The 16,837-nt window shown below is 34.7% G+C and overlaps 1 protein-coding gene and 1 pseudogene across 1 annotated transcript; both read right to left on the bottom strand.

Moving 5' to 3' along the window:
• Nucleotides 1-1,413: 1,413 nt before the first annotated feature.
• LOC131532162 (protein-glutamine gamma-glutamyltransferase K-like) lies at nt 1,414-11,776 on the bottom strand (annotated as a pseudogene).
• Nucleotides 11,777-15,177: 3,401 nt separating this feature from the next.
• On the bottom strand, nt 15,178-16,722 carry LOC131532158 (gastrula zinc finger protein XlCGF57.1-like). The gene is made up of 2 exons (XM_058763608.1): nt 16,613-16,722; nt 15,178-16,085 (listed from the first exon to the last, which is right to left on the bottom strand). The coding sequence occupies exon 2, from the start codon at nt 15,767-15,769 to the stop codon at nt 15,209-15,211; it is 561 nt and encodes a 186-aa protein (XP_058619591.1). The 5' UTR covers nt 15,770-16,085; nt 16,613-16,722; the 3' UTR covers nt 15,178-15,208.
• Between the last annotated feature and the right edge of the window lie 115 nt (nt 16,723-16,837).

The following is a 16,837-nucleotide window of genomic DNA, read 5'->3' as shown; positions in this document are numbered from 1 at the left end:
TCTTTTTACATAGACTATCACTCTATATAGACTATCATACAACTTAAATATGAACTTCTATCTACTACTTAATATATACTATCATTTATTACAAAATATTACAATATCTTATTTGTAAACATCATGCGTTTTTCACTCATTACAGTTAATGTCATGAAATTAGCAAACTAAGCCAGTAGTAGTAGTACTGACAGTCAAACATGGCTGAACGCATAGAAAAAAAAAAGGAGGATCCAATTGATTCAAACTCAAACTCACTAGCAAAAAACAGGTCAAAAGATCTATTCATTTTCGCTTCAGCATCGCTTGTAATGATTTTAAAAAGCTTGTATGGGTGAAATGGAGCTTTTAGAATCAGTCAAATTGAAGATTTGTGAAGATTCGTGAAACGCACTTACGAAGACCTGATCTGAAATTATGGTTCGCGAATCATTATCGGGACTTTCGCAAATTATTTGATTCAGATCGGAACTTTGGAGCACGTACCGCTAATCATTTGATTATATCGAAACTTTTGAGCGAGTTCACGAATCATTTAATTTAGATCAGAACTTTGGAGCGCGTAACGTTCTTTCTTTCTTTATTTAACAGCACAAAACATGAAACCATTAAAGCAGTACAGTTATAAAAACAAAACAAAGAAAACAGAGCGAAAAAGAGAGATGGCTTTATTATAGTAAAAGTGTTTTAGTGTTTTGTATTAATTACCATTTGTATAATATAATAAAGAGAGGTTTAGATCTAGTAAATGTTTGTTTATATATGTGAAATTTAGCTAGCAGGAAACACAAATTAAGTAAGTTATATTTTGCTAGGCCTATATTCTCTTTTGAGTAAACAATCCAAAGAAAAGATATTTAAACCCGCTGCTGTAATGTTGTTGGTTTTACATAATCAATATTTTGTAATTATTGTCTGATAATATTTTTATGCTAACATAAAAGCTCTCTTTATGAATGTTTGCTACCATAGCTATAAATAAACCCTTTAGATTACACAAAACTGTGGTCAAAAGTCTATCAATGCAAAATGCTCTTATGTCCCCACCTATATCAAAATCAATCCTACACCCAAGGCTAAAAAGAGTTAAATAAGAACTTAAAAAGAGATGAAAAATAAGAACAAACAGAGATTGAACATTTAAACACTGATGTCACAAGACTAAATAATGGTACAATCAATTTCTGAGATATACTGTAGATATTTGAAATCAACACACAAACAAACCCAGACAGACAGGATATGAATAAAGCATGAAAGATCTTTATTGTTGATTTACATGAGTTTCATATCAACGTACTTGATTATTGATTTTTTTTTTTTTTTACTCTAAATGACCATTTCATTTTGTAAATATTCTTATATCCTCAAGATAACTGAGAGCTTTAGCAGGCTTCACAATGACAGTGCTTTTTACTTTGGTTTGACCACAATATCAGCGACTCCGTGCACTTGAGTGAGCAGACGGCAGTCCATCGATGCCAGGAGTTTCTGAGGACCAGCGACGGTGGGAACAAACTTCTCCGTTAGTGTAACCGTCGCATGCTTATCCACATCACTGAGAAACACAAATAGATTATAGACTTTCTGGAAGCTTTTCACTCATTTCACTCATATTTATTGAAGTGCAGCTCACACACATGAAGCAAATTTAAAGTGCATGCATGTCGCACCACAAAATGCTCTTAAACACTGAAAGACTTACCCATACGCGATCTTTCTGACACTCTGCATTCCCAATCCTTCTATACGGAACAAAACATTCCTCAACACTTGTGACAGTGGGTTCTGGAACGTGATCTTGACTGTCAACTCTTTACCCACCACAGCGTCCCCTTGAGGCTGAAACAGTCAAAACACAATCAAAGGATGTAGATTTTTTAAATGAAGGACACTTAATTCTCAAATCTCATTTGCATTCCTCATTTGTAATTCAAATGGTACTTTTAGATGCACTGAACCAGGTTAAACATCAACAGATTTGACAGTAAGAAAGATATAAGAAAGTTTTGTGCTTGTTAAACGTCCTAGATAAAGACTAGAGGATCACCGACGTACAGTGATGATGAGGTCTGGTGTGCGCAGCCTGAAGTTGAACTGTGTGGCCAGAATCTGTTGGGTCTCGTTGACCCGTCCGGTGACCGCGAGCATCAGAGCGCCCTGGTCCACCAGATGGTTCATGTACTCTTTATACTGCAGAGTCAAAGGAATAGTCTTGGCTGAAGGGAGAGAAAAGGAACATGGCATTAATGATTATAATGAAATATTTCAAGGTAATTTTGCACAGTACTCCAGTCCATTTTGCTCACTGCCCATAATCTCAAACAGGACTGCAAATTCAATTAATCCCTCAAACATGTGCACCAGCTTGAGTACTTTGTTTTGTTTTGTGTGTATGTGTTTTCCCTCTAAAAAAAACACTAAATTTAAGGAAAACAGATGCAACATTAACATTAACTGGGATCCATAATCCATAAAGTTGATCAAATTGTTGTTCATATACAGAAATATTCTATTTAAAAGTAAACATTACCACTTTTAGATGCACAACATTTTATCATCTTAACTTGTTTTCCTTATTTACACCTAAAAAATTCAAAGAAGTACCTTGGGGTACATATTATGACTCTGAGGTACTAATTTGCACCTTTTAGAGGTAAATAAGGCACATATATGTTCTTTTAAGCGTATAAAGGTACAATTTGTGAATTAAATTGAACACCAACTACAAGCACGTCTCATCATCAAGTGATTTTTGAGAAATGCAGCAACTAATTCAGACATTTTGGGGCACAATAACCAGAAAAACGTCTCTGGTGGGACTGTAAAACTCCACTCACTCTCTTGCGGTTTAAGGGTGAGAGGAATCTGGTCCTTCTTCACAGTATTTTTCAGCACGCCGGTGTAGTACATGACCATCACCTCATACAGCAGACTGGCCGTGCGCTGACTTGAGCTTTTGTTCTTCAGAACGATGGAGAGTTTGGCATCTTCACCGATACGAGGCCCTGCCCCGTCCATGACGATCTCAACGCTCACGTCATTGCCAGTGGGGACGGATACAAAGTCGGTTTGGAGCCGGCGACTGGCCCTTTCCACGGCAGTGCGCTCCTCCCATGAACCTGACGGACATGATTAAACAGAAAAGAGGAGTGTGAGCTGCTGCTTTTTTGGAGTATTATCTCTAAACCCATTGTTCCAAAGTGTGCTGCTTACATAGGGATCCAACTCAAGTTATCAACATAAATTGCTGCTTCCAATGTTTTCTAATTTTCAGTTTCCTACCCTTATGAAAATTAACCATCGTTTTATTATAGTAAAAAAGTGTAGTAACCATGTTTTTTTTGGCATATTGATTACCATATATATTCACAATTTTAATACCATGGTTTAACTATGGTTAGTGAAGCAAAACCATATTTAATTTGTGGTTACTATGGTTTAACTATAGTAACCCTTTTTATCTGGAGAAAAACCATGGTTAATTTTTGTAAGGGTATTTTATGAATTAGTTTTTAATTTTAAGATTTTGTCATGAATTCTGTGCATTTTAAGTTCATATATTATGTGGTATATTATCTGTTTTTATGTGAAGTACTGTGCTTGTTGTAATGTTGTTATTATTGTAAATCACTTTGAGTTGGATTTCTTGCATCAGTGATATTATCCTTAACTAAAACTAAAACTAAAACCATAAAATATTTTTATTGACTTGAAATGAAATAAATGTTAATTGAAATAAAATAAAATAATAAACAAAGCAATTACAACAGGGTCCTCACACCATAGGTGCTCGGGCCCTAAAAATAAAAAAATAATAATAATTTCAGCTAGTAATTTCATATTTTAGTTCAACTTGAAATACTAAAATGACTAAATACAATTTCAGATTTTCAGTACAATTTTGGACCAGATGAAAGTATTTTCTTACCTTCTGGGTATTTGTAGAGGTGTGTGATGTCCACACGAGCATCAGATCCTACAGCTTTAGTACTGATGCACTGACCGATGGAGCTCTTCTCCACATTAACCTGACTGAAGCTTCCATCGGGTTTCTTCTGCCAGTAGATCTTATCACTGTTCACCTGAGACACACAGTGAAGTCATTTCAGCCTTTCAGAAGATGTTCTGAATAAAGTGCAAAGTTCAAAATGTCACCAGACACAAATGAGGGTGAGAAGAGGTTCATATGAAACACTCACTTCGGCAAAGACAAACGGAGTGTCGAATTTCAGGTTGACTTGTCCGTTGCGGACAGCGGAGACAGAAGTGGGACCGCAGCGGTACGAACCCTGGCTGGGCTCCTGAGGGGTCGCGTCCACCACCTGCCACCCGCCGTAACCAGCAGGGAGGTCCGGACGGCTCATCCAGGACTCGTTCCACACGTGGAAGTTCCTACAGAGAAAGTTTATTGAAAGCGTTTATTGTTGGTCTGCAATTTGCAAAAATAAAGCTGAATAGGCCTAAAACAAGACCTGAAAGGTTTTTTCTTCTTCTTACAAATAGTGAATTGAGGCACTTTACCTTAAAAAAAAAAAAAAAAAACAACAACAAAAACAATCATCTAAATATTATAAGGGCAGTTTGCAGGAAATTATTAAATAAACATTTAGCAAATATACTAAAAAAATAACTTTAAATAATAACTGATGATACATTTCTATATTCCAAGAAATTTCAAGAAATTAAGTTATTGCTTAATGTTCTAAAGCTAGCCATTTTTCATGCTAGGTTATTATTATTTTTTTGTTTGTTAAATATTAGTTTAATGAACATATTTATTAGCACCCAAAGAAGTAATAGTAATGGTAATATAACTATAATTTCAATAATATAATATTATAGCTTTTATAAATATTTAAAATGAGTTTTGTGTGTTTTTTGTAATTTTTAATTGTTGTTTTTTTTTTTAATATGTCTATAAAGTTTTTGATTAATTTTATTTCAGATTGTCATTTTAGTACTTCAAGTCAAACTAAAAAAATAGAAATGTTGATATAACTATGACATAAAGCATAGTTATGTTATTTTTTGTTAACATTTATTGTATTTCAAGTGATTTTTTATGGTTTTACTTTCAGTGAAATATAATAACCCTGATATCATGTTAATGTAAAGTGTCAGTAATGATGGCTGTATATGAGAACTGTCAGTTCATTGATCGTCAACATTGAATTGATAGTCTTCCAAGCATAAGTTTTGCTGATCAGAGAGACTAAGTATAACATAAACCTGAAACTGATGCCATTAATGACAATAAAATATCGTACCAGACAGAATCGCTGGTCTTGTCTTTGATGATTTCCAGCTTCTCATCAATATAAATGTCTGTGGTCAAGGAAAGGTCCGTGTCGTGAGCCGAGTTGAAGTTGGTCACACAGCGGTGGGAATACCAAGACATCTTAACACTGAGAGAGAATGTTATTTAGATAACATTTTCTTCCTAAAAACATGATAGAAATGTATTTTTAATAGAGTGATAAAAGAGAAATCCAAACGCATCGGTATTGGTGACTCCTGCATAGACCCAGCACTGGGCGAATTTGACAGGCTTCCTGAGCTGTAATACTGTCTCAGGATATCACCGCTGCCGCTCCAGGCGGTGGGAGACGTCCCACCCTCATAGCTGTCCTTCCAGTTACCCATCAGAACACCGTAGTCATCGTTGGAGTTCACCTGTCACAGAAGAACAGAAAAACTTCTCAAAAACAGGTGCTTTTCAGCTCTTTAATCACTTTTCTGTTCCTCACAAGAAAGACAGTCTACATGTTGTTTTGTGTCCTGTATGAACACAAAAGGTTCGCATGAACCTAAAACTACCACATGCTGGCTACTGTAATTCACCTTCTCAAATCATATACATGATTTCTTATGAATCCATGTGAATGTGACTCACCAGAGCAGATACCATTCTGGACACGATCACTGGATCTCTCCATTCAGTCATAGCAACCTGACCTCTCTCCAAAATGAACAGACACGCTTCCAGGATATCCTGTTCAAACTGATAAAACAAATGCAAAATAAAACAAAAAATCATAATAATGGAATTGATCAATTGAAATAATTTTATTATATTAATAATAAAAATAATTAATATTATTGTTATTGTTAATTTGTTTTTGTTTATTGTTATTGTTATTGTTGTTACTATTATTATTTGTTATTTCCATTATTATTATTGTTCTTATTACTTAATTATTAGATTTATAGATGATAATAAATATGAAAAAACAATTGCATGGCAATGATGACGATGACGATGATATTGATGATGATGATGATGATGATGGTGATGATGAAATTAACAATAATAATAATAATAATAATAGCAACAACAATAATAATAATAATTATAGAAATATAGATAATAATAGAATATGTTCAAACCGATAAAATGCATAATAATAATACATTTAATTAATAAAAAACAATATTCACAACAACAATAATAATAATGAAGATACTATTACTACTACTACTAATCATCATCATCATCATCATCATATTACATCATAGAATTATAGATAATAATAGAATCTGTTCAAAACTATAAAATGCATAATAATAATAACGATAAATACATTTAAAAACAATAATAATCATTACAACAACAACAACAACAATAATACAATTATAGATAATAACAGATCTGTTCAAACTGATAAAATAATAGCATAATAATAATAATTATTATTTTTATTATTTGCAAATTCAAACTATAATAATAAAAATAATAATAAAATCACTGTTTCCACACCTGGGCAAAATTCCATGTTCTGGTTCCAATTTGCTGCTCGGTTCCGTAGTAAATTCTGCCCATGCTATTCAGGATATACTCTTTCCTTTCTGATTCGTCATCCAGATACACGGCATCATCTGAGGAAAGACAGATGAATGTAGTGCTACTTCATTAATGCAAATGAGGGAAAAGTGAGTGTGATTGTCCTGCATTGACTCTGTACCTTCACACCAGGGGTTGAAGAGCATGTATAAATCGTTGGGGCTGCAGGGGAACAGCAGCTTGCCCTTCGGTGAGAAAGACTCCACCGTCACCTTGTAGCAGCCGATGGAGGCGGTGGGAAGTGTGTTGACCGCCAGCCGCACACGTTTGTCTTCCTGCTCCACGATCTTCATCTCCCAGCGGCCGTCTTCCAGGATGTCCACTAACGGGACAGAGATGTGAATCCCAGTGCTACTGCTGAAGATAGGCTCTGTGTCAAAAACACAACAAAGACATGGAAACCCACTGTCAGAAGAACACATCTTAATGATTTAGCTTTAATTGAATCATCTGTCAGTGACTCGGCTGGAGATCCATTAAGAAAGGAGACTCAAGGAGCAGCTGGATTAGACGGATTAGGTCACATAATCACTAGTCCTGGTCAAAACCCAAGCACTTCATGACTCACATCCATCACAAATGAATCCAGATGAAAAAGATAGCACGAAAAAAACTGCATGTTTTATGAGCTTCCACATAGATATCCAACAAAACACCAGTTAAAACAAGATCAAATAATTTTAAATGCACCTAATTGCCTGATTATGATTGTGGTTCTGATTTTTTTTTTTTTTTTTTTTTAATACTGAATGCATATGATATGGGCTGATCATTTTAATTCAAGTTGCTCCTCTGATACTGATTTTATTTCTGATTCTAATTTAATTCTGATTTTGAAACTATTTTTATAATACTTATTTTTATAATAGTATCTTAATTTGATACTATTATAAAAAGTAATATTGCAATCCTGAATTAGTTTTTATTTGTATTAGTTTTTATATATTTCATTTTTATTTTAGTTAAATATGCGTATATAGTTTGTATTCATTTATATTTCAATTTTAGTTATTTAATACAGCAGCAAGTTGAAGTATACAAAAATGAGAAATGTTGCATTGGCTATAGTAGCTGAAATAAAATAAGTTCAATAAAAATTGTAAACATTTTATTTATTCCAGCTTATTATTCTATTTATTTATCAGCAAAGTTTTTATTTATTTATTTATTTTTTTTAATTGTTTTAGTTTTATTTAACTATTAATACCCCAGATTTTGATTTTGATTTTGTGCTGATTCTGCTGATTTCTTTCTGATTTAGGTTCTTCTGCTACTGATTTTAACAGTAATTCTGATTGTAGATGTTTTCACAGCTATCTGTAGAGAAATGTTGCTCAACATATCCCTAAATCCAATTATTCAACAAAAAAAAAAAAACGTACTATCAGAGGTGCTTGTACTTGTTATCTTGCTGAGATGTCTGACCTCTTAGTATGTGTCAAATTAAGATTTTAAAGGTAAAATGAGTCTTTTCTGAGCACCTCGTGAGTTGAAATGGAAAAATAATGACTGTTGTCAAACAGGTTGTGTGAACGCAGCTCACTCACCTAACTTCAGCTGCAGCTGCAGACTGTCAGATTTTGGGTTGAAGGGTCTGGAGAACTCGATCCACATCTGGAAGGTCTGTCCTCTGCGGATGATCAGGTTGTCGCTGAAGTAAGCGTCTGTGTGATGCTCGCGTCGGTTCGGCCCATCCTTGGATTCCAGGAGGTCGACGGAATGAACCGTCAGAAGCATGTCTGTGAATGAGAGGAGAAACGTTTACATCTCCCTGAAAGCATCAAATCTCAGTGTTTTCCCAACAGTAGTGAACTCTTTTTTTATGCAAATGAACTGCATTAGAGTCTCACTCATCCTCTTCCTCCTCACCTGATGCCGACGGGGTCTCAGCTGCAGGAGCTCTGGCAGTGGGCCCTCCAGACATTTCTACAAGTAGGCTGAAGGATTGATAGAGAGAGAAAAAAACTAAATATGTTAAATGCTTTTCAATCAATCAATCAATCAATCAATCAATCAATAAAAAATATAAAATTAGATGAATAAATATATATTCTATTTCTAATATTTTAATAAATTCTAACAAATAAATGAAACTTTGAACAAAAACTAAACACACACACACACACACACACACACACACTGAAGGATTAGGTCCCAACCTATCTGATATGCAATTTCCTGACCGATCCTCTAACAGGAACGAGAAGAAAAGGTCAGACAAAATAGAAATTGACCAAGTGGTCCGAACTTGACTGAGCCAGGACGGTCACCGGGGAAAGTACCTAAAACTTCTAACAACATCTATCCAAACAAGAGGTAATTATGCACTTGTTGATTGTGAGCTACATATGGATGATGGAGATGTAAATTATGAGTTTTAGACCTTTATACCGGTACATAAATGCAACAACACACATGCATATAATAAAATGCAATAAATAAAAATTGTGAATAAAAAAAAATTAACAAATACAATTCTAATGAATAAAAAACAAAATATGTTAAATGCTTTTCAATCAATCAACAGAAAATAGATATAAAGCTTAATAATTATTCTGATTCTAATATTTTAAACAATTCTAATAAACAAATACAAATTTGAATAAAAATAATTTGTTTGTGCTTATAATAAAAATGTAATAAATAAATAAAAATCTGAATAAATAAAAATGTAATAAATGCAATTATAATAAAAACATAAATAGAACTTCTAATAAAATGCAAATGAAATACAAATGAATATTAAATAAATAAAAGGAATTTTACTACTTTTAATTATTTATTTAAATTCCTCATCTTTGCATTTAATTCCAGGTTTACATTAGATTTGATCTTGAGTCATAAAATACTTGGTTCACCTACACTAGCAGAGGAAAGTTTGGACGTACTTGATTGAATATAAGTTCATCAAGATTTAAACAAACTTTTCATCTGAAGGCTTCTGCTTACATGTTGTTTAAGTTTAATTTTCTAGACAAATATCAATTGTGCCTACATAAGGTTTCTTTAGTCAAGCCAGACAGAGAAGGAAGTGTTCCTAGAATGCACATTCAGCACTTTAAAGTTTCTAACATATGGAACATTGTCATAGTAAAGAATCAGCAGATGCATTCAAACATCTAAATTGCTGGTTTTCAAATACTTCAACAAGTCTTCTACTGTTATGTTTCCTCAATGAAATGTCATGGCAAGGCCTGCTGACCAATCATTTGAACTCATGATTATCTCATGTGTAATAAATTCATATAGCGATTAATGACAAACTCTTTGTCTTTGTGACTGTGAGCATTGCTTCTTTGTGTACAGCCAATACCGGGAAAACAGCTATTTTTAACGCTCCAAAAGCGGCACCTAGTGGCAAAAAGTGGACGGCAATATGCTAGTGTTTCAAGTTGATGTCAACATGAAACAGCTTAAGATTCGTTTTAAAAACGACTCGTTTCAATTATTCAGAGTCTACTCCTTCTTACAACAACAACAGACAATAACTTTATAGACGGTGCACTTTCAGATTTAAAACTTTGCAGGATATTTTCATTCACTTAGAGCTGTGTTACACACTGCATGAAAGGTAATTTTCAAAAATCCATAATAGGGGCACTTTAAAAATAAAGGTTCCAAATAGGAATTTTCAGAGTGGTGTCATAGAACAGGGGTGTCAAACTCAGTTCCTGGAGGGCCGCAGCCCTGCAGAGTTTAGTTCCAACCCTGCTCCAACACACAAACCATGTAGTTTTCAAATAAGCCTGAAGGACTTGATTGGATCAGGTGTGTTTAATTAGGGTTGCATCTAAACTCCGCAGGGCTCTGGCCCTCCAGGAACTTTCCATTATGGAATGGAAAGATTCCATGGATGTTAAAGGTTCTTCAACGAATCCATGATGCCAATGAAGAACCTTTATTTTTAAGAGCATATAATAACTTTAATTTTTAAATAATCAATAAATAGGTCTCAATGTCAAGCATATTTAAATATAAATGCATATATAAAAATATATGGATCGAAGTTTAATGATGTTTTAAATTATCCTGTTTTGTAGTTTAACTAAGCTTAATCGGTTTTATATGAAGTATGTTAGAAATAATGTTGACAAGGCTTATGATGACCTAAACACTGAAACGTTTACAGTTTTGTTCTCATCTATATATTCTGAAGGTTTTTATAGAAGCCTGGTTTTACAACATATTATTCCTAAAAAATTTATTAAAACTAACTGTTGATAGTTAGTTAGAAATGTTCTGTCACGGAGTGAAAATAAATATCCAAAATCCCTTCTATAAAAACATTTGACAAACAACAAAATGAAACAAAAAATTTGAACTTGGCTTTGTCCAGTGTTCAGATTCATTTTCTGGAAATGCAAGTTAGTGCATATTGAACTACATAATGCCTTATTTGCATATACTTCAACATAGCATATGAGAAAACTAGCACATTATAAATTTTGCAATTCTTAATTTAAGATATTCACCTGTTGTTTTGCCTTAATGCAACAATGGTGCTATATATATTTTCACTATATTCATTTTTGAATAAACTCGAGCTGTTGATCAATTAAGCGTAATGTTTATAATGAATTCTTAACAAAAAGTTATCATAAATGCAATATTTGTTACCTGTGTGTCGGTGAAGTTCAGGTGCTCTGACAGACCGTCTGGTGTTTGTTCTGGTGAATGTTTGGCACTGAAGCACCTGCTCGCGGCTTTTATTTAAGTGTGTGTTGACACTCCTCCTTCATTACGGCTGATGAACAACATTCATGACACTTACAATCCAGAAAAGTGGATCTCTTTCTTCTGTTATTGAATTGAAAATTTTCCAAGAAAAACAAATCATCATGAATCATGAGCATCAGAATCAGATCAAAATATATGAATCACAAAAAGCAATTAAGTCATACAAACGCCATGACAATGAACACATTTCTGCTGCCTGAAAGCAATTACAAATTTGATCAACAAGAATATAAACCTTAAAAATTGCATATTATTATTATTGTTTTTGTTGTTAAGCATGCAGAAATGTCAATATAATAATAATAATAATCTGTTTAACAAGAGTATAGGCATTATTATTATTGTAGTTGTCATTTCTGATGCCTTATTAATTTGAATACTACTCCTAACGTCATTTTAAATAATAATAATAATACTAGATTTGATTATTGTAAACAATAATAATTTTGTAATATGTATATATATATATATATATATATATGACCGTTATTATTATTGCCATTTTTGAAGCCTTATATATGCTAATGCTGTAATTTTAATAATAATAACAATAATAATAACGTGCAATTTTAAGGCCTATATTCTTGTTAAAATTATTATTATTATTATTATTATTACTGCTTTTATTAATAACAATTTCTAAACATGGTAAAATGTTTTTTTTCATATCACTTATAAACTTTATTTTTATTTTTATAACAATTATTGTTGTTTTGTTTTGTTTTTACTAATGTTAATATTGACTTTATATCTACTTAAAAGTGAAGTACATTATTTCTGCTCCACTAGAGTCACTGTACAAAAATCACAGAGGTATGTACCGTTTCACATATTTCTGTAATATTCTTCACCATTTTGTAGTATAAAATGGTGCATATTAAGGCCTAGATATATCTATATTGGCATATCTAACCTTTTGAACCTTCACACCCAAATAACAAATAATCACACATATTAATATTAATCAAACATGCTTCCATAAAGCCCTCTGATGTCTTACATAAGGTGACACAGAAGAAGAAAAACCTGACACATTTCACAAAAACACAAAAAAAAAAAGTGAAAAGGAGGGATGATATTAGTATGAAGAAACAGAAAAGAGGTGTGTGTCATTATTGTCATCAGTCTGGTATAATAAGAGCTGAGTGTGTGTGAACGGGTGAGTCGATCTGGGTTATGCTGTCATATTCATAACAATTACACAGATGTTTATCAAACTCTTTCAGGCCAAATGATTGACCGCTTTACAAGTAACAAGCTACAGATGAGGTTTGCATATTAAAATAATACCATATCTGCTTTCACCTTCTTCTCAATGCCAGTGGAGCAGAAGTACACACTTGAATTGATTGTTATTGTAAAGAAAAAACAAGGAATTTTATTAAATGTAAAGTAAGATTAAAGAGTGAAACTAATTTACTGTCAAAGCCTTTGAACTTATTGTTTGACCACTTTTATCTGTTTTTATATGGATTTGTAGAAGTTTTAAAAACTTCAGCTGTTTTAAGAGGCATGCAGATCAAAACATGTTAAAACATTAAGAAATGTACTTTATAAAATAAATGGCTAAAAGCAATCAAATTCTTAAAGTGTCTGCTAAATTCATAAATGTAAATGTAAAATTATTATAGACATAATAATTGTGTAAAAAAACAAACAAACAATTTAAAAATAACTTCTCTTAAAGGCTATATCTGCCATTAAAGGCCATTAAAACTGGTGAAAAGAGGGGAACATATTTGGGTTACTTCCGGCTTCGCTACTGTTCGGACGCTCTTGCTTACTGCTCTGCACTTTGCTCCCTGTTTATGTACTTTTCTCAGATTTTTCTAAGATTTTAACATCAGCAGATCATCACAGTGCTCAAACAATACAGTCACAAACACCAAACTAAAGACTTTTTGGGACTGGAATAATAATACGAAAAATAAGACTCTTTGCCTCCCACTGCCAGGAGCTTACATTCCAGAGACGAGAAAACAGCTGCCGACAAACAGACGAAAAAGAAAATGCCTCTTGTGGAATCTACTTGCTGCATGAACTGCCACAGACTTCTACAAAGGATTGCGGTTCTTGAAACAAAGTTACTTGCTGGACTTCCAAAACAGGCGGAACACACAGCAGATCGTCATCATGGACCCCCTCAGCATACAGCCGGTGAGTCCTGTGAATCTAGTGAATCTCAACAGTTTATACCAAGTGTAGAGGAACAAGCTGAAACTGATCGACAGACTAATCGATGGCACAAACAGGGAGCGGGACCCAAAGGCACTCGAGACATCAGATCGTCACGAATATCTCGTATCCTCTACCCCAGATACGGCTATGGCAAAGCTTGCAAACACTGGTATTCTACCACCCCCTATACATCTTGAGAACAGATTTGAAGCATTAATGAATGTGGGTGAGGAATCCCCAAATGTGACTGAACATAGATCAGCCAGCAGCTAACATTGCTACTAACAGGCGCTCAAGGTCGAGCAGACAGCAGCATTCAGCTCAGAGCACCGCTGAGCCCAGAACTCTGATAGTGGGTGACTCTATTATCAGAAACATCAGTAGCAGGACTACAACTACATGCTGCTTTCCTCAAGCAACCGTCTCTGATGTGAACAGGGAACTAACATGTTTTCATGGCTGCTTGGGCTGAATACATGGCTACAAAGACCCTGCAGTATAAAAGGAGTCAACTTCAATCTTTTCTGGGGCCATAGACAACTGTTTAAACTGGATGGCCTCCACCCAAACAATCTTGGTGCAAGAGTACTGAAGGACAATATCTGCTTCTCCCTCCATCATCCTTCAGTAGTGTGTGCCAATCCACTCAACCTGAACGGTACACACACACCTGGACAGAGTATGAGTGACCGCAGGACTTCATATCAGCTTCCGAGTCATCATGTGGTTGAAGAATCCCACAAGGACACTGATAACGCCAAGCAGCCACAATAAGCACTGCTCATGGAAACTATACCGGCCCTGCCCTCAGAGCTCATCACAGACAGACTGTGACGTACTACAACAGCTCCAAGACTCAGCACCCAAGGACGACTTTCTTGAAAACAGCCAGCCAGCCAGTGTAGTACATGGCCATCACCTCATACAACAGACTAGCCGTGCGCTGCTTTGAGCTTTTGTTCTTCAAGACGGTGGAGAGTTACAAGGTCCATGATGATCTCAACGTTCACAACATTGTCGGTGGGGGACAGATACAATGACTGCAATTTTAGGACAGTTCTAAATGCAGTTTAAAACCCTGACTTGTGTGAATTTTGTCATTTTATATCTATAAACATTAAATAAGCATCATATTAAATACATACAATTAAATAGTCTACAGTCCATGGCCCTGCAGAACTGTCATGATTAAACAAAAAAATATTATTATGGCTGCAATTACAAATAAAAAATGATTATTAGATTAGACAACAACGAATTTCATTAATGATTAGTTGGGTCTGTGTGCTGTGCACAAAGAGTTTTTGTTGAGCTCACTTTACAGTAAGAAAACACATTGTTTTTGAGTATAAGGCATAGCATATATGTAGAGCAAGTGACTTTAAAAGCATCTCTGAAACTGTCTTTCTTGCATCAGATACTGACAAGTCCTAAACCCAAAATTGTGTTTTACTGATCACAGCTTGACTTTTCTCCAGAGTGAATTTGTAGATGATGATCTTTGACGCTCTCTGCCCGTGTGAAACTCTTTCCACACTCAAGGCAGGTGTACGGTTTCTCTCCGGTGTGAACTCTCATGTGCACATTAAGGATTCCTTTATGCGCAAAACTCTTCCCACACTGAGTGCATGTGTACGGTTTCTCTCCAGTGTGAACTTTTAGGTGATCCTTAAGGTAATGTTTACCAATGAAACTCTTCTCACACTGAGGGCACGTGAACGGCTTCTCTCCAGTGTGAGTTCTCATGTGAATATTAAGTCTTCCTTGGCGTGTGAAACTCTTTCCACACTCATTGCACGTATAAGGCTTCTCTCCGGTGTGAGATATCATGTGCGTGTCAAGGTGTCCTCTTTGTGAGAAAATCCTCCCACACTCAGGGCATGTGTACGGTTTCTCTCCAGTATGAATTTTCAGGTGATTCTTAAGATATAGTTTAATACTGAAACTCTTTCCACATTGAGGGCACAGGAAAGGCTTCTCTCCAGTATGGACTCTCATGACTCTCATCATCGCTTAGTTCTTCATCAGCTGTGGTTTCTCTTTTCATCTCCGTTAGGTTCCTGCAGTCCTCTAGCTTCACTGAGCACATCTTAAGTGGTGTCTGCTCTTCTTCAGCGTTACAGTCTGAACCCAAAGACTCTGTGGAGATTTGATCAGTAGATTCATGACTGTCACACACACTCTCTTGAGTGTCAGTGTAACAAAGTAAACTGAGGCTGATCTCTGAGTCCTGTGTGTTTCTGGATCTCCGTTCAGAAAGCTGATCTCTGATGCTCCAGGCTGAATCTGTTCCATCAGTCACACCCACTGGATCCTTTTCCATCTCCTAAGAAACAAAGAATCACAGTGGCAATACAACTATATAACGACAGCCGCTCCTATTAAGATATATATATATATATATATATATATATATATATTAAAAAAAACTATGTTAAGGAACAGAAACTGCTGGCAGACAGGATGTACAAAAAGCAAGAAACGTTTTGTTGTTGTTGTTGGAGCCATGTTCGGTCATTATGTCTGACAGGAATGCTTAAAGCTTCTACTAGCACTTACAATATTTTCTTAGCAAATACTGGTTTCAATCTGCAACGAAATTAATCTGTGCATGTGCCAATGTTTAATCTTAAGGACATTTATGTTCATTTTTATTTATTGAACAAGTTTTGTACTGGTTTGCACTGGGTATAAACAGATCTTGAAGCAAAGCCAGTTGAAAACGGTTTGAAACGTGAGAATGGAATCAACGGATCAATTTAAGGAGTTCAGCGGAAAGAAAGGAAAAACTGAAAAGACAAGCACACACAGTCATTCGGGATTAAGTGAATCTTTTTCATGTAAGATACAAACCTCTCTGCTCAGTTTTTTGTCTCTCTCCATCAGTGACGCCTCCCTTCTGCTGAAAGATTTACGTAATGAAACCATCAATATCCAGCATGGACAGATATATTATATCCTTCTCTTCTAAAATTATTTATTTTTTTAATCTGGTTTCATGCTATTATGTATTTAAATTGTGCATGAATATTCCCAAACACTGACAGTGCGATCTCTGTGTGAGATATGTGATTGTTG

Source organism: Onychostoma macrolepis, chromosome 23, assembly GCF_012432095.1.
Source record: "Onychostoma macrolepis isolate SWU-2019 chromosome 23, ASM1243209v1, whole genome shotgun sequence".
Classification (NCBI taxonomy): Eukaryota; Metazoa; Chordata; class Actinopteri; order Cypriniformes; family Cyprinidae; genus Onychostoma; species Onychostoma macrolepis.
This window is presented reverse-complemented; position numbering and strand designations above follow the sequence as displayed.

Coding starts and splice junctions, on each gene's coding strand:
- LOC131532158 (XM_058763608.1), bottom strand. CDS start 15,769: ATGATGAGAGTCATGAGAGTCCATACTGGAGAGAAGCCTTTCCTGTGC.